The following is a 19,682-nucleotide window of genomic DNA, read 5'->3' as shown; positions in this document are numbered from 1 at the left end:
TCACTTGAACCAATATCGCCCAGCCCTAGTAGAATATTTATTTATGTCAATATAAATATAGTTTATACAGCATTACTGACTACTTATTCTACCTCCAATCAAAATAGACTGTCCTTGTTAAAGTTTTGAATTGTAACAGGTGCTAATTTATATCTTTGGAAGATTCTACACCTTGTCATAATATAATTACTCACAATTTCAAAATGGGACCAGTTGTAAAGAATAAAATATTATAACATCGAAACAAAGTTATTATTTATTCGAGCAGCCTCTCCCTGAAGAATCATCATCAGTTAGATATTGTAAAAGACTAATGGCAAAATTTCCCTCCACTGTATGCTGCATGGCGTTGCCTCTTCAGTAGCCAAATTCAGTGCAAAAACTAGAATATAAAACTCATTTCATTTCCTTCCCTGAAATATTTAATAAAAACTTTATTTGAAAGATTAAATTATAATTTCTGTAAGATAATACACCAGTTTCCCTGATCATAATAACTCTTGATAATTCTACAATCTGAAATCTTCTCACACAAATCTTCTAGTTCACCTTCTCGAAATACATGATAAAATCTGTGAAATGTTGCTGCGTTTTTTACACTTTTATTTTTCAGCTGCCACGGAACAAACATGTCTTGTTCTTGAAATTCAGTTCTATTTACATGAATTCCTATATTTTTACTACTACCGGTATCACTGTCTTGTGAATTAATTTGCATATTATTAGCACTGTCTTGTGAATTAATTTGCATATTATTAGCACTGTCTTGTGAATTAATTTGCATATTATTAGCACTGTCTTGTGAATATATTTGTGTATTATTATCACTGTCTTGTGAATTAATTTGCATATTATTTGCAATGTCTGAGATTGTAGCTAAACACCCGTTTTGAGTCAAACTTTCAACTGATGATTCACAATATTTAAGTTCTTGGAATGATTGAAATGATGAACCATGAATACATTTGTTGGAAATGTCTAAATCCTGTAAAAACTTTTCTGTATTGACCTCAGATTCTGTAACTTTTTCACATTCATTTTCAACCTCAGAATTTTCATTGCTGTCCAATTTGTTTTTATCTTGTTTGAGATATTTTGATTTTTCCTTGTGTCTCTGTTGCTCGAGAGCCCAGACGTATATCAAAACCTGACCCCCAGGGCGTAATATTCTCACCAGTTCCTGTATAGCCCCAAGTCTTCTTTCCTGAAACAAAAAATAATACTAGTGATCTTGGCCAATGCTTCTATAAGAGAGTATCTTATAATATATAGGTTGTCATATTTCTAGCATCACAAATCTGTCAATAATTGAACCTTTTAGAGTGTTTACAAGGTAAAATTGAACACGTTCTCAATACCTTTTTTTTTTATTTTTCTGATTTTCAATAGGGAACATCCTTGGGTGATTACAAACAATCATATCATGTTTCGTTAAAATCAGTTGAGAATTGTGCCTTCTAGAGTGTTTACGAGCAATTGACTGAAAGAGGGACTGGGGTGACAACAATATACACTCCCCATTTCATGTGGGCGTATAAAAAATGACTTACCCAAGTTGATAGATGATGAATAACAGCAATACAGATACACACGTCAAAACTATCCGGCCGTAAAGGAATACACATCACATCTGATACCAAAGACTGGAAATTACGAAATCGACAAATACTAGCCAGATTATAACTTCTATCAGACCCAATCTGAAAACAAGATGGAGTTTTTAATTAATTTATAATGAAAATGATATATTTTATTGATAGAAAACTAAATATTAAATATAGTTAGTGATCAACTTACAGAATAAACATTTTCATTAATACCAAGATATTTTCCATTGCCACACCCGATATCAGCCATGATAGACCCTGGGGGTTGGGAATTTATAAACTGAACTATTTGAGGCCAGGGGGAGTGTCTCGTACTACTAAAATGATCTGCTATTTCTTCATACACCTGTAATGATAAATATTGATATATTAATGATAAATATCGTAATATATTAATGATAAATATTGTGATATATTAATGATAAATATCGTGATATATTAATGATAAATATTGTGATATATTAATGATAAATATCGTAATATATTAATGATAAATATTGTGATATATTAATGATAAATATCGTGATATATTAATGATAAATATTGTGATATATTAATGATAAATATTGTGATATATTAATGATAAATATCGTAATATATTAATGATAAATATCGTGATATATTAATGATAAATATTGTGATATATTAATGATAAATATCGTGATATATTAATGATAAATATCGTGATATATTAATGATAAATATCGTAATATATTAATGATAAATATCGTGATATATTAATGATAAATATCGTGATATATTAATGATAAATATCGTAATATATTAATGATAAATATCGTGATATATTAATGATAAATATCGTGATATATTAATAATAAATATTGTGATATATTAATGATAAATATCGTGATATATTAATGATAAATATCGTGATATATTAATGATAAATATCGTAATATATTAATAATAAATATTGTGATATAGTAATATATTAATGATAAATATCGTGATATATTAATGATAAATATCGTAATATATTAATGATAAATATCGTGATATATTAATGATAAATATCGTGATATATTAATGATAAATATCGTAATATATTAATGATAAATATCGTGATATATTAATGATAAATATCGTGATATATTAATAATAAATATTGTGATATATTAATGATAAATATCGTAATATATTAATGATAAATATCGTGATATATTAATGATAAATATCGTAATATATTAATGATAAATATTGTGATATAGTAATATATTAATGATAAATATTGTGATATATTAATGATAAATATTGTGATATATTAATGATAAATATTGTGATATATTAATGATAAATATGGTGATTTATTAATGATAAATATTATGATATATTAATGATAAATATTGTGATATATTAATGATAAACATTGTGATATTTATGATAAATATTGTGATGTATTCATGATAAATATCATAATATATTAAATGATATTGTGATATATTAATGATAAATATTGTGATATATTAATGATAAATATTGTGATATATTAATGATAAATATGATATATTAAATGACATCATGATATATTAATGATAAATATGGTGATATATTAAATGATAAATATTGTGATATATTAATGATAAATATCGTGATATATTAATGATAAATATCGTGATATATTAATGATAAATATTGTGATATCTTAATGATAAATATTGTGATATCTTAATGATAAATATTGATATATTAATGATAAATATCGTGATATATTAATGATAAATATCGTGATATATTAATGATACATATCGTGATATATTAATAATAAATATCGTGATATCAACTTGAACCAATATCGCCAAGCTGTATTTTCTAGTTCGGGTCCATGATTTGAAAGAAGCGACTAACAATGATATAAGTGATGTCCTACTGTATGTACCTGATTGGGACAATGAAGATGGGCTACACCATGCAGTCTGACTGAAGTAAAATCTAAAGGTATTATGTCAGCCTATGCTAGGAGAGAGATCTTCAGGTAAGTGAGTTAGTATTTAGCTTGATAAGACATCTGGATTCAACTAATATCAGGGGCCTGTCCAGAATAGATCACTAAAAGATTGTTAAAATTGATTTTAGATAAGGTTTTTATTAACCAATCAGATTACTGTATGTACAATCCAGAATATATCTTAAAGAATAAGGCCACAGAGCTATTGTTTTATTAATATATTGTTTTTGTTCTAAAATAAAGGATGAATAATTGAAATGGCTTTGACAGTCGTATTGTATCGAGTTTTGGGATTAATGGAAGGTTTAAATTAAATTTATGTACCTGATGAACATGTTGTTGTTCTAATTTTACAGCATCCTCATCATTTCTTGGTAAACTAAATACTGCTTTTTTCTCCTTTTCTATTTCTTCTACAGATTTACCTGAAATATTTCACATGGATGTTTAGATGTAAACCCTCCGGACATAAAATGAAAAATCTATTCTACTTTCACTTCCAAAGTCACGTTATATGTATTCTCCGCCTTCCTACTTTGCCAGGGAATCAACCACCCCCCTCCTGACCCACCACTATAACTAGTGCCCTCTAAAATCTGCTAAGAGAAGGTTAACCACAGGTTGCATCAGGATTTGTTCGATCTCTTATTCAAATATTCCACAGGATTATTCAATCCACACCAAATAAGGGATACACTGATCTCTTGTTCAATAAGTTGGCTTGCAAGCTCTTTAAAAATCCAAACACTGGGTTTTAATTCTTTCGAATAACTCGAGTGTTTGTCAAATAGAAATCTTTCTTGATCAAAAGAAAATTATGGAACACCCTACCAGCTGAGACCATCCCCTCCCCCACTGTCCTGTACAGGTTGATTGTTATTCATATAAATACCTGCATTTTCTGTCAATTTTCTAAAAGTAAAAGAAGTTCGAATTCCACGTTGTGAGAGAGTAAACTTTCCGTCACTTGCAGGAATAATATCAGACTTCCGTGGAGTTATACCATGTGACCAGACGTAACGAGAATCACTTGTCATTATCAACAAACTTCTGGGAGGAATTAAAACTGACAAGTGATCTCCCTTTGGGTGACGAAACTCCATCACTACCTAGAAAACAAGACAAAACATTGTGAACCCTCAGGCCATACCTCATTATACTTCTCGTAATGATGACTTTATTTCCACTCTGAATGACTTATTTCTATGTGGCTAAAAAATTGATTTCTTGACCAGCGTCTTTCAAATTCCCTGGTAGGAAAGGGACTATGTAGAGAAATAATAAGACATGTACCAATTCAATGGTTTTTCTATAATGAAAATCATCAACTTGGTACTTGCACTGTACAGTTCTTGGTTAGACTTAGAAATCTTTCGGCCGAAACATCTTAAGATCACAGATGAAAAACGTTGTAAACATTGTTTGACTATTTTTAATTCATACCTGAGAACCTAAACTAAGTGACATCAAACCATCCTCGAAAGCTTCTCGTGTATCTATATGAGATGGTATACCTAAAACAAGATGTTAAAACATAAAAAAAGCACAGCTTCAAACAAATATATTTAACATAATTCTGTTATTTCTATGATAAATATGGTCACATGCAGTGTGCAATACAGTGGTTTTGTCAGGACAGTGGCATTAGCCCAGTCCTATCTTTTTTTTCATATTAACATAAATAGCCTATACTTCAAGATCCTGGGTTAAACCAACCAAAAAACTACTCAAGCCCATCTTGCAGTGGCCCAGTGAGTTAGATGTTTGATCGCTAACCTGAAGGTCAAGAGTTCAATCGTGACATAGGTCGAGATAATACCTTCGGATTTTTCAACCTCAATTCAATTTCCAATACATACCCTGTCCAGGTTGGTACTGATTGACTGTGAAAGATTTAAAGAGATACATACCCTGTCCAGGTTGGTACTGATTGACTGTGAAAGATTTAAAGAGATACATACCCTGTCCAGGTTGGTACTGATTGACTGTGAAAGATTTGAAGAGATAAATACCCTGTCCAGGTTGGTACTGATTGACTGTGAAAGATTTAAAGAGATACATACCCTGTCCAGGTTGATACTCATTGACTGTGAAAGATTTAAAGAGATACATACCCTGTCCAGGTTGATACTGATTGACTGTGAAAGATTTAAAGAGATACATACCCTGTCCAGGTTGGTACTGATTGACTGTGAGTTGATCAGGTATAAAATTAACAATTCCTAGATCATTAACTTGGTGTAATAACTTCAGACATCTACTAGGTATGCCTTCGTTTAACGGACAACTGGGATCAACATTATTTATATCATATCGAAACTCATACCCATAATGCTTTACTTTACGATGTTTCAACGCTGGTAAAAACAGAAAATAAATAATAGATTAATTTCAGTTTAAGAGAGAGACTATAGCTCTGGACTAAATTTCACAAAAAAAAGTTTAGATTTAGATGATTTATACGACTGTTAATATCATTCTATGTGTCCTAGCACAATCTAAAATATAACAGAGGGGATATATAATCTGGCCACCCATACGCTGCTCATACACATGCTTTAAGAAAACTTGAAACTTAATTATCTTTCATTTTCAATATTCAACAACCTACAAATTCAAATCTTATTGAGTAGAGACTACAAGAGTTAGAGTGACAGCTTGAATCGCCCCTTTGCTTCACCCTCAGGGACAGACGTTACCTTGATCTACCCCAGTGCTCCAATCTATAGACTCTAATAATTCCTGTTCTAACGTCTCTGGGATAAAGTCTGGGATTAGAATTAATCCCGGGGGTAGGGCTGTCGTTGGTCCTATGCTGGGTGGAACTGAAAATAAAAGATATCAAAGAATTAATACAGATGCAAGCCTGATGTCTTTTGCTTGGTTACTTCAAACAATTCAAGTAAAGAATTAATATAAGTATGTAATAGGGCTGGGGGATGTTCCTTCAAGACAATTTCACAGTAGTTCTTGATCAAAGAGTGTTTCTTTAATACAACAAACTCATTGAATAGGTAGGTAACATTCCATCGTGTCCAAACCACACCCCCATTCGTCATACTTCCTTGTGGTAACACAAATGAGAAAAATTACGTATTTTTAGTTAAATATAGCCCACTGAAAATTGGCCCTGCCGTATTGGTAACAATTTTCAACCAATTAAAACAAATCACTGGTTACGAAACGAAAGCAGCGTGCCGTTTCATATTTTGATGAATGTACGGTACAGAATTGTGTAAGATTTTCGTTCAATAATTGAAGACGAGAGAAATTCAAACCTTACTTTGGAATATCAACTTGGAAAGAATGTGTTCTTATCATATTCTATCATTATCAATGGCTGGCGAGTGCCAGTAGGGTCTACTGTTTGAGCAACTCAACTATTCAGAGGAGAAAATAGATAAAAAAGAAGGAGACATCAATACCTTGACTAACATAGAATATACAAAGTTTATATTCAGTTTCTCCATTCATAAAACTAAAACCATTTAAAATACTTTGCGCTTTTTCTGCATCAACCTGCCTCTCAAAACAGACAAAACAATATGGTTTCTCTGGTACCATGGTGATGTCTTGGATTGTTCCATGTGGGTTGAATAAATCTTGGATTTTCTCCTGGCTGTTTCCCATAATTAAACCTCCATTATACACACATAACATCTGAAAACAACAGAAAATTCACAGAGGCTGGAATAGTGGCAGATGCTTTGATCTATGAGTCTATGTGCAAAGTGTATTGATAATGTAAATCTTACTCTTAGTGGAAATACTGATGAAATCAAAAGCAATCTATTTTTTTCCATGCAGTTTAATTCGGTGATTTTGTAAAATAAATAGTGTTGACAGACGAGGCCATGGGATTTTGTAAGACTCACATTTGACACTTCCTCAGTTGTTTCGATTTTTTCATGTTTCAACAGGAGTTGTCGAGAACGACTGATCTTTTTATTCATTTTTCTTTCCGATTTAGTTAATTTCTTTGACTCCATGGGGGCTGCCATCTTGAAATCTACTCTCTAAACAAAAACTGAATCATGTGTACTTTGTGTTAAGCATCTTGTCATTCTTTGAAATTTAATTTATACACATAAAAAACAAAAGTACAGTGTATTTATTCAGAAATGAATAACTTTAATTCCCGGTCAATCTAAATTTGAATTTCGGTCATATTTGGTTTTAGAGAATACCATCTAGGAACTGTGACGTCATAGAAGGCGAGGAGAGAAAAAATGGCGACGATGTTTTTGTCTGCAGATGCGGGCAAGACATGGGAAAAGTCTGGAAAGTCAGAGTTGTAAGTGTTTTTGAAGGGCTAAACTTTGTGAATTAGTAAACAAGAATATGATGCATCATACTGATCACTTTAACTTTAATGGTTTGATCGGTGAACGGTCTAAAGAAAAGTACCCTTTTTGAAATTAAAATGAAAACTTGTGTCTTGTGTTGGTATCTTGACCGGGTCTCTGTTCATGGGTTTCCCGGCCTTGATGGAGTGATTTCTTTTACCAGTATTTTTGCCAGCTGCCTACTTGATAGCTGTCATAACATAGCTGTTGATTTGACTATTGGAGCTCATGACTGGCAGTACTGTTCAAATACTCGGTTCAAATAATCAAGAATCACCGGCATCTGTTGCCATTCTAATGTCATTTTAATTAGGCCTAGTAGTCTAGCTTCTTTTTGCCTTGGCAGCAATCACTATCACAAAAGCATGTACCGTACCGAAATGAATTGTTACAATATTAATTTTGTATGTGTGTTGGGGACACTGATACTGATAGCATCAATTTACACCATTCCGATTTTCAATCAGATTTCTGTGGTTCCAGCAATTCCACTAAAACTAAGCGTTTGATGATGTCACTATTCGCAAAATAGGCTTGTATCACAAAAGCCTTTTGCGATTAGTGACGTAATGAAACAATTGCAGGAACCACATATATCTGATTGAAAATTGGAATAGTGCTAATTGAGGTATATGTACCGGTATTGAAATCTGCATCATCTTTGTCTTTTGAACTATAATTTTCCTTTTATAACCATCTAGCCTCTTGGACATTGTAGTCTCAACAAATCATCATATACATATCTTTCTATTTTAGTATAAAGTCATGTCGAGCGCTGGGGCTGGAGAGTGTTTATAGTCAGAATAAGAAGAGCCTACAGAGGGCGCTGTATGAGTTGTGTAATGGGGTCGTAAAGGGAATGATTAAAGAAGACCAATGTGTGTCCACTCTGATGGAAATAGATGTAAGTTGTTTTATAACCCAATGTTGCAGATACAAATTTATCTTACTTGCCAATTTTTCACACCTTCCATTTCAACCATTGTTTAATGATTCTCAAAATTTGCGAAGATCTTTGATGTTTTGCAATACAAAAAATGGATGTTAGGCTCATAATGTCATTCATATACATTGGAATGTATAACACATTATGGCACATGATGCCACAAAAAAGTCAATGGTATTACATTTATGGTGGTATAAGGTTTTATAAGAGATACTCTGTTATAGAAGCATTGGCCAAGGTCACAAGTAGGGACTGTGGATTTCAGCATTGGAATACATCAATTTGATAGAAAATTACCTACTTCTGGAGAGATTTACAAGATAAACAATTAATTCAGAAATGCAAAGCGATTGTTTCAATGGTGGTAATAAGTTTATATTTCTAACCATGTCATATGCCAAAAATAGTGAATATATAATGTGGTAATGGATTTCAAAGTGAAAGCTTAGGAATTTCTTCTTATTGTGTTTTTTTTGAATTTTTCAGGATCATGTTAAAGGAATCAGCTCTGTTGTGGCCGACGTTTTGTCAATTCTTGGTAATGGTTGATACCTTTTTCAATTCTTTCAATTCTCAATGTTTTAGACTCTTATTATTCTAATCGTGTATTGTGGTTACAGGTTTTTTTATGTGGTATATATCTTTGGATTTGTATCATCAAATTCTGCCTGATTTCACCAAGAAGTGGAAAAGATCTTCTGCAAGAATGGAGATTGAGTTCTGGTTGTAGTTAAATTGGATTACAGAAGTAATGTGGATATGTGAACCACCAATTTGAAAATTTAATTCGTATTCTAAATATTATTTTGGCATTTGATATAAAATTCAACGAGTTCTTAAAAAAGGTGAAAAATTGAAATAAGACTGTTGAAAATGTTGAAATCTTTGGATCGAATCATGTGAATGAGGAACATTATTACAAATTCTTGAAAAGTGCTTGATTAGTTAGGACACAATTTATATGTTGGTCATATTGCCCTGAATTCTCAAATTTCAGTGAAGTTTAGGACTGTTTTATAGAAAGAACTCTGAATGAGAATTAGATTAAAGACTTTGTTTCTGTGTGTTATTTTGGCTATTTAAATTCGTTTATAAAAAAATCAAATGATAAGTAAAATTAGCTAGATAGTGATGGAACTTTATAAAATTTTGAATTCCTCTTCATAATGGAAGTAAGCTTTGGATTTAAAATTCTGAATTATGTTTTGGTACCAAACTGCAGAAGGATATGCTATATTCAATGGGAAGATTTGCATTCTTTTCTGTCTGTCCACTCTGAAGTTATTCCGAGCAAATCTTTATCTTCTCTCTACATCTCTTGTAAAATGATTGTGGACCAGATCACTTAGTTCATCATGGTTTTATTACCTATTCTGGTATGCTTGAATCATCAGTGAAGGAAGTTCAGAATGAAGGCACCTCTAGATAACCTACCTATCTTTCTTGAGTCTTGAACCATCCATTCCTTACCAATCCACCCACCCTTGTCCAGATCATTGATAGATCGTTGATAACGGATGATGTACCAGATGCTTCTGAATTCTCCAATACCAAACATTACCAAATCTGACCAGTAATAACACAAATCATCATACAACAAATTTCCCTGGATTTAATTTTAAAATAATTTAGTTAATTGTCCATCGTAATGAAAAAAAAAAAGAAAAGATTAATATCTCTATGAATATAAATGAGTTATTTAATAAAACAGTAAAAAGATGAAACTGTCGGTCCTCTAGTAAATGTGATCTAATGATAAAGATAAAGATAATAATACAATATTTCAAACATCCGCTCAGACAAATTAATATTTTTAATGACAAAGCTAATGTCCATTTAAAACAAACTTACGCTTAGTTTCTCACAGATTCAACAAAAATGATTTGAAATTTGAAAACTAAAATATTTCTAAAGATTAAGTTTTGTTTATTGTCCATTTGAAGAAATGTGTAGCTGAAATAGATTCAACAGGAAATATGAGTTTTCAAACACACTTCTGATAAAAATTGGATAAAATGTTATGAATTGTACATTCGTAGGATTGTATTTTCATATATTTTTTGGTTTTCTTTTTTTTTCTGTTATTTTTGTTTTACCCTGGGGTATATTACCCAATTCTTACAGATGTGGAAACGAGTTGCCATGACGATAAAACAACCAGAGAAAGATGCATATCTCTATTAGCTGCCTGCTGCGTAAGTTTTTTTTAGAATCTGTATCTTCGTGTATTTATAAACTACTGCATCAAAGGACACGAACAAGTTTCTCTGTACATCTTTAAAGAGACTGTAAAGAGGTTTTCTGAATTTTTTTTTATGTGTATCGGGAACACTGATAGATTCAATTTGCACCATTCCCATAGTCAATCAGACGTCTGTAGTTCCTGCAATTTCACTTAAACTAAACGTTTTATGATGTCACTAATCGTGAAGTCCTTATGTGATAAAGCGATTAGTGACGTCATAAATGCTTAAGTTTAAGTGGAATTGTAGGAACCACAGACGTCTGATTGAAACTTGGAATGGTGCAAATTGATGTTTTCATTGTCCCTGATACACAATTTTTTTCTAGAAAACCTCTTTACCATCTCTTTTTGAGGAATTGATAGCAGGGAATGCTCTATCTTTTGGAACACCTGAGTCACTATATATGTATGAATATGTCAATTTTTTTATTCTAGTTAAAAATACCAGTAGCTCATGTTGATATTATATTTTGTCCTGACAATTAATAGTTTGTTGCAGAGAGTTGATAATGCTGTAGTATTTTGAAATACATGTATTTCAGTTCTTGTATTATTTTATGTTATAATTTCAGTCTCTTATAACTGAACCATTGATGAAAGAAAGGTTTGATCTAGAGACGTTAGAAGCTATACATGTAATACAATCAAAACAACTATTTCAACAGAGATATGTTAAAACTAAAACCAGGTTATAGTAAGTATCTATTGTCTTTCTTCTGAACAATTGTTTTTAATACAGGCATGAGTCAAGGTTTTTAAGCCTGGTTATCCTCTGCCAGTGATTCAGGCCGCAGTAAGACAGTAGACTCAGGCCATGTGTGCTGCAGGCTGTGCATGTTAAAGATCCCTCAAAAGAGGAGGCTGATGCCACCGATGTCGATCAATTTCCCAAACGTGTGCAGAATAGTGAGACGTGAAACTTTATTTCAGTTATGATTTTAAAGAAAATCGAAATTTCTATGTTTTTATCCTAAATGAAATGAGCAATTCTAATAAAAGTAATGTATACCCTCAAAATCTGATTTTTGCACTGATGTTTCCCTTAAAACTACTTAAAACTACAGTACCAGAAACATTAAAGATTTTTCACCAGTATTATAAAAGCTGTGCACGTATTTCAGCTATAAACAACAGAAGTTTAATTTATTACGAGAGGAAAGTGAAGGTTATTCTAAACTGGTAGCTGAACTAAATCAAGAAATAACAGATAAAATAACATATACACAAGTTCTAGAAAACATCAAATCATTGATAGGTAAGTGTTAAGTATAAACTGGTCCACCATTCCATCTAAAGCCTCATACCAAATAAACTGATAGTAGCTATTAATATATTAGTATTGATTGAACAAAATCACGACATACAGTATAGTATTATTGGGTTTCATACATGTCATTACTAGGGCAGGGTATCGATTACCAAATTAAGATTGATTATCGGTCTCTCTCAATCAGGATTCCGAGATTTCGGCCATGTTGTCAGTATAGCAATAAGAAAACAACAGTGGTCTAGATTAGTTAAAGAAGGAGTATAGTGTAAGCAACATATATTATGATTAAATCTTTTCTCCAATCATTGAAAAGTAAGATAAAATAGATGGTAGTGAGATATCTCAGACTAGAGAGTTTTATTGTTATCAGTGTTAAAGTGTCAAAGTCTGTAATCTCCCGAGCTCTGACAAATATATGTATGTAAGGTATTAAATTGGGTTTGTGTTAAAGTGATAATACACAATGTCTTTTACACTTTTATTTCACTAATAAACATAGTAATAAACCCCGCCAATCTCATAACCTCTTCTTCACTCTCGCCATCTCTTGCCTCCTCTCATACATAACTCTTTACATACTTCCTTTCAGACCACAATCATATCACTAGCAGACAATATTAACATATTATAAATAGACAGACTGTAGATTGTATTGTTATATTTTATAGGATGTTTTGATTTAGATCCTAACCGTGTATTAGATATTATGTTAGAAGCGTTCGAGTGTAATCTGGAGTCTGAAGATTTCTACGTACCGTTATTACGATCTTATATGACTGATAAATCAACCCTCTGTCAGGTTATGGGATTCAGATTTCATTTTTATGAGGTAAGTTATTAAAACTTCTTCTATTTAGAAGAATTCCTCTATTTTTCTGACCAATGGTATTTTTTTTATTTTGGAACAATACCACCTAATATTTGGTTTTAAATGAGAGCCCTAACATGTATATTGTTATGCTCCACTATTGAAGGTATATTAAGATATTGAAATTTAGATTTTAAATGATATTTTCAGCCGACGCAGGGAATGGAGACGCCATCATCTCTATATAAAGTTACAGCATTGTTATTAAAACATGATTTATTGGACCTTAACGAACTTTATCCTCATGTAAGTACTTGTAGGGATTTGTTAACCAAAAAACTGAAAAAAATACCTGAAATTTCAGTATGTCATAGGAATTGATTTTTCTTTAGTTTTTACTAGCAGAGAGTGTTATAAAACTGATAATATTGAACCTTATTTAGTTAAACTGGAAATCAGAATGTATTTTTTATCTTTGTTTTTTAGTTGTTACCAGAAGACAGTGCCATTGTAGATTTTCACAAGACAGAATTAAGTGATGCTAGAACGTACGCTAAGAAAATGAATCTAGTTATATTATCTGATAAGAAAGATGAAGACAAGGATAAAGAAGATTTAACTAAAACTGATCTGGTAAGTTAATAAAAACACTGTCTTATCAGATTCATTTTGAGATAGAGCTCAATTTTATTAACGATAATAGAATACAACAAGTAGTGGAGAAACAAAGGGAGCGTGAAACCCTAGACAAGATTATGGAGACAAGGGACATGGCTCAATTTGATTTATGAAAGATGCAGGATTTATTTATCTAAAAAAGCAATTGGTATGATTAAATGTTATGAAAGAAAAACACTAAAACTATCTGTAAAGTTGAGGAAGGTAAAGGGCTCTATTAATTTGAGAAAGGAGCAGTTCAAAAGATAACAAAATAAAGAAAGGAATAAATACTACTATATTTTACAAGGATAACATCTTAGGTTCACAGTTAAGGCATTGATCTTTCCCAGATTATCCGTACCCATTTACAGCTGGGTTGAATTGAATTATATGTGAAGATGACTTATTCAAGATTGAAACACCAGACTGTGTGACATTATCTGTCTTCATTAGGTTGTCTTCCGATATAGCCCTTCCAGCTTGGCTAGAATTGATGAGGGAATGAAAGAAAAAAACCTGTCATTAGCCACCTAAAGAAAAAGTATATAAGATAGTTGTATGTTCTTTCTTCAATCCTCTTACCATTGAATATTATGTTATTTGTTGTTTTAGAGAGAAAATAATCAGAAACTAGGAATCTGTGTGGCGTTATTAAAGATTGGTGTATGGGAACATGCCAGGAGTATTCTAGATAAACTACCTGAGTTTTTCCCTGGATCTCATCCCCCTATAGCTAGAGCTCTCTGTTCATTAGTTCATCAAGTTATAGAGCCTCTTTATAGAAGGTAAGCAGACTTATCTATCAATTTATGTGGAGATTTTCTCAATTTGTTCACATGTTCGTGCGTCATTGACAACATTGTTTGTCTCAGGATCTTACTACACAAAAAAACATGATTCCAAATTTAAGACATTGTTTTATGATTGGTTAATAAGCTAGACTTAAAATCCATGTTGGTAATTTTTCCATTCAGATTACTAGACACTAGAGTTATCCTGTGGTCCCTTTATACTGTTAATTGTTACTCATTTATTTACTATATATATTGTTAGTCTTGTTATAATATTCACTTCTCTTGATAACACTGTCTGTATGAACATGTGAAATGTTGAGTTAATAAATGTCAGAAATAGTATATCTATATATCTAGTGATTCTATATAATATTTGATAACACTGTCTGTATGAGCATGTGAAACGTTGAGTTAATAAATGTCAGAAATAGTATATCTATATATCTAGTGATTCTTTATAATATTAGATAACACTGTCTGTATGAACATGTGAAATGTTGAGTTAATAAATGTCAGAAATAGTATATCTATATATCTAGTGATTCTATATAATATTTGATAACACTGTCTGTATGAGCATGTGAAATGTTGAGTTAATAAATGTCAGAAATAGTATATCTATATATCTAGTGATTCTATATAATATTTGATAACACTGTCTGTATGAGCATGTGAAATGTTGAGTTAATAAATGTCAGAAATAGTATATCTATATATCTAGTGATTCTATATAATATTTGATAACACTGTCTGTATGAACATGTGAAAGACGTTGAGTTAATAAATGTCAGAAATAGTATATCTATATATCTAGTGATTCTATATAATATTTGATAACACTGTCTGTATGAACATGTGAAACGTTGAGTTAATAAATGTTAGAAATAGTATATCTATATATCTTGTGATTCTATATAATATTAGATAACACTGTCTGTATGAGCATGTGAAATGTTGAGTTAATAAATGTCAGAAATAGTATATCTATATATCTAGTGATTCTATATAATATTTGATAACACTGTCTGTATGAACATGTGAAAGACGTTGAGTTAATAAATGTCAGAAATAGTATATCTATATATCTTGTGATTCTTTAGAGTTATCCTTTTATTAAATATTTCTTGTAAAATCCATTCAAATCATCCTGGGTTTTGGTTTAGAAGACATGATAGGATGAAACAACAGGATTGTGGATACCTGTACAAAAGGTCTTGGCCCTTTCTTCGTGTTTGTTTTTAGCAATATTTGATAGTTATTCCAACTCTATGTTACTATGTCAACTGTGTAAAAGTCAGTAACTGTTTTAAAAACTATTGTATTATTAATGATATATGTCGAGAGTTTTTACTCCAGTAACAGAACATTGCCAACTCATCCCTATAAAATTAAATTAAAATTACACCAAAAATTCGTTCCCTTTTTCCATTAGCTTTTATTTTATTTTTGAAACAGCTACTTCAGTTAGTTTGCCCTCATTTACCGACAATTGATTGGTTAAAGCAGACACCATTGAGTTAAGTCAAAAGGTTAAAGAGGGCTGTTGTTAGACCCTAAGTGAAGTGGTTATATAATGAATAAAAAGTAATAAAAACAGAACGAAAGTTTGGTGTAATTTTATTTGACAGTCTGTAAAATTAAGTACAGTTGTACTCCTGAACGCATTAAGTGATAGTTATGAGAGAGGTATGTATTTATTTCAGTAACACTATGTTACCACCCCAGCTGTGTAAGAAGAAAGTAAATATAGATCAACTGTGTATATCTCCTGTACAATCATATCGTGAATTATATGATACTGCCTTCCCTATGTTATATTATCTTGGTGCTCATACTTCTATTGATCCTGTTTTATTTATGAAGCTAGTTCGACTCGGTAAAACTTATATGATTAAGGTAGGCAGAGTTTATATTAATATGAATATTCATCAATTTACTTTTGATCACATGATCCATGTGTTACCCCCATGTATGAATAAAATACACGACAGAATGAATGATAATTATTTTTTTAGGTGTTTACAAAATTTCTGTCTTAACTGTGATTGGCTGTATTTACTTGCTTTCAATCCAATTTAATCTCTTCAATAACAAGGTAGAAAAAAATTCAGATGCCTGTGCCAGTGCTTTCGAGAGTCATCCCCTAATACCTATTATAAATGTCCTTTATGCTGAAAGCCCTAATTTAAAGTAAACCTGATTGTATCTTATCATTAACATTGTTGGTAAATGAACTAAAATAACTAAATGATGTTGTTTTTTATTATAGAGGAATAATAAAGAAGTGAAAGTATCAGATGATATAGCGTATTATGGTTTCCTCAATATTCTAGATTGTGTGATATTCCCCAGCCTGTCTTTATTAACTAGTAACTGTTCATTATCAGAGGAACTCTGGTCTTTACTTAAACTTTACCCTTATGAAATCAGGTATGTAAAGTTTTAATCACATGCAGAAAACGGAAGATAGATGTAATTTTGTTAACATTTGAGTTTATATTTTATAAAACAGGATACAGTGGAGAGATCTCTCAATCTGAACTATTCCCAGCACCTCTGACTTTATATCTATATTACATACAGAATTGTTGACTTATTTTTTTGCCAATAAATGCATAAAGATATCAATGGTACACTCCTTTAATTAGATCAGGGGCCTTGTGTTCGAAAACTTGAATAGGATAAAAATCCAGATTTTAAGAAATACAGTAATCTGATTGGACAACACAACTGAATTTAAGTTTTAAATCAATTTTAGTAATTGACCAATCAGATGATTGAAACACTAAAATCATCCTAAGTTAAGTTTTCCAGAAAAAGGTCCGAGGACCCTGTTTCTCAAAAGTTCTTACAACACTTTAAGTGAAGAAAATAGTTATTTTTGACGTTATCAAGTAGTTAATTCATCATGTTAAAGCTTGTGTATTAATCTAGGATACTTTGAGAAAGAGGGTCCTTTGTTGTTGAAGGTGTGGCAACGTGATAAAGTAAAATAACAAGTTCCACATTCTCTATTTTAAGAATGATTAAACTACGATGAATAATATATTTTATACCCTGTATATTTTAGATATCGGCTATATGGTAGATGGAAGAATGAACTCTATTCTCAACAATCCTGTCTAGTTCGATCTAAAGCTGATTGTCTTGAAAAAACTAAATATATCATGAAGTAAGTACAGTAATAATAATACTAGAACATACCAGACTATCATGTCTAACTAGCTAACAGATTGCTTGGTATACTGACAGTTTTCTGTAGTCAGAATGGGACTAGAACATACCAAACTATTGTGTCAAACTAGCTAACAGATTGCTTGGTACAATGACAGTATTCTGTAGTCTGAATGGGACTAGAACATACCAAACTATCGTGTCCAACTAGCTAGCAGATTGCTTGGTACAATGACAGTTTTCTGTGGTCAGAAGGGGACTAGATCATACCAAACTATCTTGTCCAACTAGCTAGCAGATTGCTTGGTACAATGACAGTTTTCTGTGGTCAGAAGGGGACTAGATCATACCAAACTATCGTGTCCAACTAGCTAGCAGATTGCTTGGTACAATGACAGTTTTCTGTGGTCAGAAGGGGACTAGAACATACCAAACTAGCGTGTCCAACTAGCTAGCAGATTGCTTGGTACAATGACAGTTTTCTGTGGTCAGAAGGGGACTAGAACATACCAGACTATCATGTCCAACTAGCTAGCAGATTGCTTGGTACAATGACAGTTTTCTGTGGTCAGAAGGGGACTAGATCATACCAAACTATCTTGTCCAACTAGCTAGCAGATTGCTTGGTACAATGACAGTTTTCTGTGGTCAGAAGGGGACTAGATCATACCAAACTATCGTGTCCAACTAGCTAGCAGATTGCTTGGTACAATGACAGTTTTCTGTGGTCAGAAGGGGACTAGAACATACCAAACTATCGTGTCCAACTAGCTAGCAGATTGCTTGGTACAATGACAGTTTTCTGTGGTCAGAAGGGGACTAGATCATACCAGACTATCATGTCCAACTAGCTACCAGATTGCTTGGTATACTGACAGTTTTCTGTGGTCAGAAGGGGACTAGAACATACCAGACTATCGTGTCCAACTAGCTAACAAATTGCTTGGGATAATGACCGTTTTCTGTGGTCAGAAGGGGACTAGAACATACCAAACTATCGTGTCTAACTAGCTAACAGATTGCTTGGTACAATGATAGTTTTCTGTGGTCAGAATGGGTCTAGAACATACAAACATTCGTATCTAACTAGCTAACAGATTGCTTGGTATACTGACAGTATTCTGCGAGTATAATAGCAGTGTTTGATGCCATTTTCGAGAAAAAGTTCAATATTATCTTAAATGTTACCTCAAGAAAACTTGTAAAATAAAATCTGTCTATGTTGTTGTTTTTGTAGACGTCTGGCCAAGGAAAATGTAAAACAATCAGGAAGACAGTTGGGAAAACTGTGTCATAGTAATCCTGCCATTGTCTTTGAATTTGTAAGTAGTATTATAGAATATTTTTACCAAACATTCAGCTAATTCTATTTATGCATTCTCTTGTATGATTTTACAGTAGATGTAAAACTCTAAACATTAGTTACCAAGACTCAATCATTGTTTCCCATGTAAAAATAAATAATGATTTGGCTCTATCTGGTGTATTCAATTCTTCCCTTTTTAACATGGCAAAGCATCTATATTTTCTAGCTACAGTGTTCCTCAGAATTCTTGTTTCTATCTTGTCAGTTATTCAACTTGAAAGATTGACAAGGAAAAAAACATTTATGTTAGAAAAAAATCAAAGTGCTCTGTGGATAATTGGTAGATACAATTTAATCAGGATTAGAAATAAAGAACAGAATTTTATTTTTATTTTAATTTTATTGTTTGTTTCAGGTTTTATCTCAGATTCAGAGATACGATAATTTTATTGGACCAGTTGTAGATTGTTTAAAATATCAGACTTCACTATCTTACGATGTTTTAACTTGTATCCTTTAAATAATATATTCTATAGAGTATAAACTGCTCCGAGACTAGG

At 31.7% G+C, this 19,682-nt stretch overlaps 2 protein-coding genes across 2 annotated transcripts in view; one reads left to right on the top strand and one right to left on the bottom strand.

Moving 5' to 3' along the window:
* Nucleotides 1-451: 451 nt before the first annotated feature.
* LOTGIDRAFT_143038 (hypothetical protein) lies at nucleotides 452-7,562 on the bottom strand (the record flags this gene model as incomplete). Its single annotated transcript, XM_009052944.1, has 11 exons — nucleotides 452-765; nucleotides 1,033-1,204; nucleotides 1,551-1,700; nucleotides 1,798-1,953; nucleotides 3,898-3,977; nucleotides 4,430-4,682; nucleotides 5,017-5,087; nucleotides 5,739-5,930; nucleotides 6,264-6,398; nucleotides 6,999-7,233; nucleotides 7,449-7,562. 11 exons carry the CDS (start codon nucleotides 7,560-7,562, stop codon nucleotides 452-454), a joined length of 1,872 nt encoding a protein of 623 aa, XP_009051192.1.
* Nucleotides 7,563-7,802: 240 nt separating this feature from the next.
* LOTGIDRAFT_174338 (hypothetical protein) overlaps nucleotides 7,803-19,682 on the top strand; it is a gene marked incomplete at both ends in the record, with an annotated part of 21,314 nt that continues 9,434 nt past the window's right edge. Inside the window, 15 exons of the mRNA XM_009052943.1 lie at nucleotides 7,803-7,867; nucleotides 8,676-8,823; nucleotides 9,352-9,403; nucleotides 10,990-11,060; nucleotides 11,683-11,804; nucleotides 12,232-12,365; nucleotides 13,049-13,209; nucleotides 13,399-13,494; nucleotides 13,675-13,821; nucleotides 14,461-14,633; nucleotides 16,346-16,538; nucleotides 16,912-17,072; nucleotides 17,713-17,814; nucleotides 19,054-19,138; nucleotides 19,538-19,631. Of these exons, the coding sequence (XP_009051191.1) occupies nucleotides 7,803-7,867; nucleotides 8,676-8,823; nucleotides 9,352-9,403; nucleotides 10,990-11,060; nucleotides 11,683-11,804; nucleotides 12,232-12,365; nucleotides 13,049-13,209; nucleotides 13,399-13,494; nucleotides 13,675-13,821; nucleotides 14,461-14,633; nucleotides 16,346-16,538; nucleotides 16,912-17,072; nucleotides 17,713-17,814; nucleotides 19,054-19,138; nucleotides 19,538-19,631 (1,804 nt within the window). The remainder of the gene's footprint in view (nucleotides 7,868-8,675; nucleotides 8,824-9,351; nucleotides 9,404-10,989; nucleotides 11,061-11,682; nucleotides 11,805-12,231; nucleotides 12,366-13,048; nucleotides 13,210-13,398; nucleotides 13,495-13,674; nucleotides 13,822-14,460; nucleotides 14,634-16,345; nucleotides 16,539-16,911; nucleotides 17,073-17,712; nucleotides 17,815-19,053; nucleotides 19,139-19,537; nucleotides 19,632-19,682) is intronic.

This window comes from Lottia gigantea, assembly GCF_000327385.1.
Source record: "Lottia gigantea unplaced genomic scaffold LOTGIsca_192, whole genome shotgun sequence".
Taxonomy (NCBI): Eukaryota; Metazoa; Mollusca; class Gastropoda; family Lottiidae; genus Lottia; species Lottia gigantea.
The sequence above is the reverse complement of the archived record's forward strand: the minus strand, read 5'-3'. Positions and strand labels throughout refer to the sequence as shown.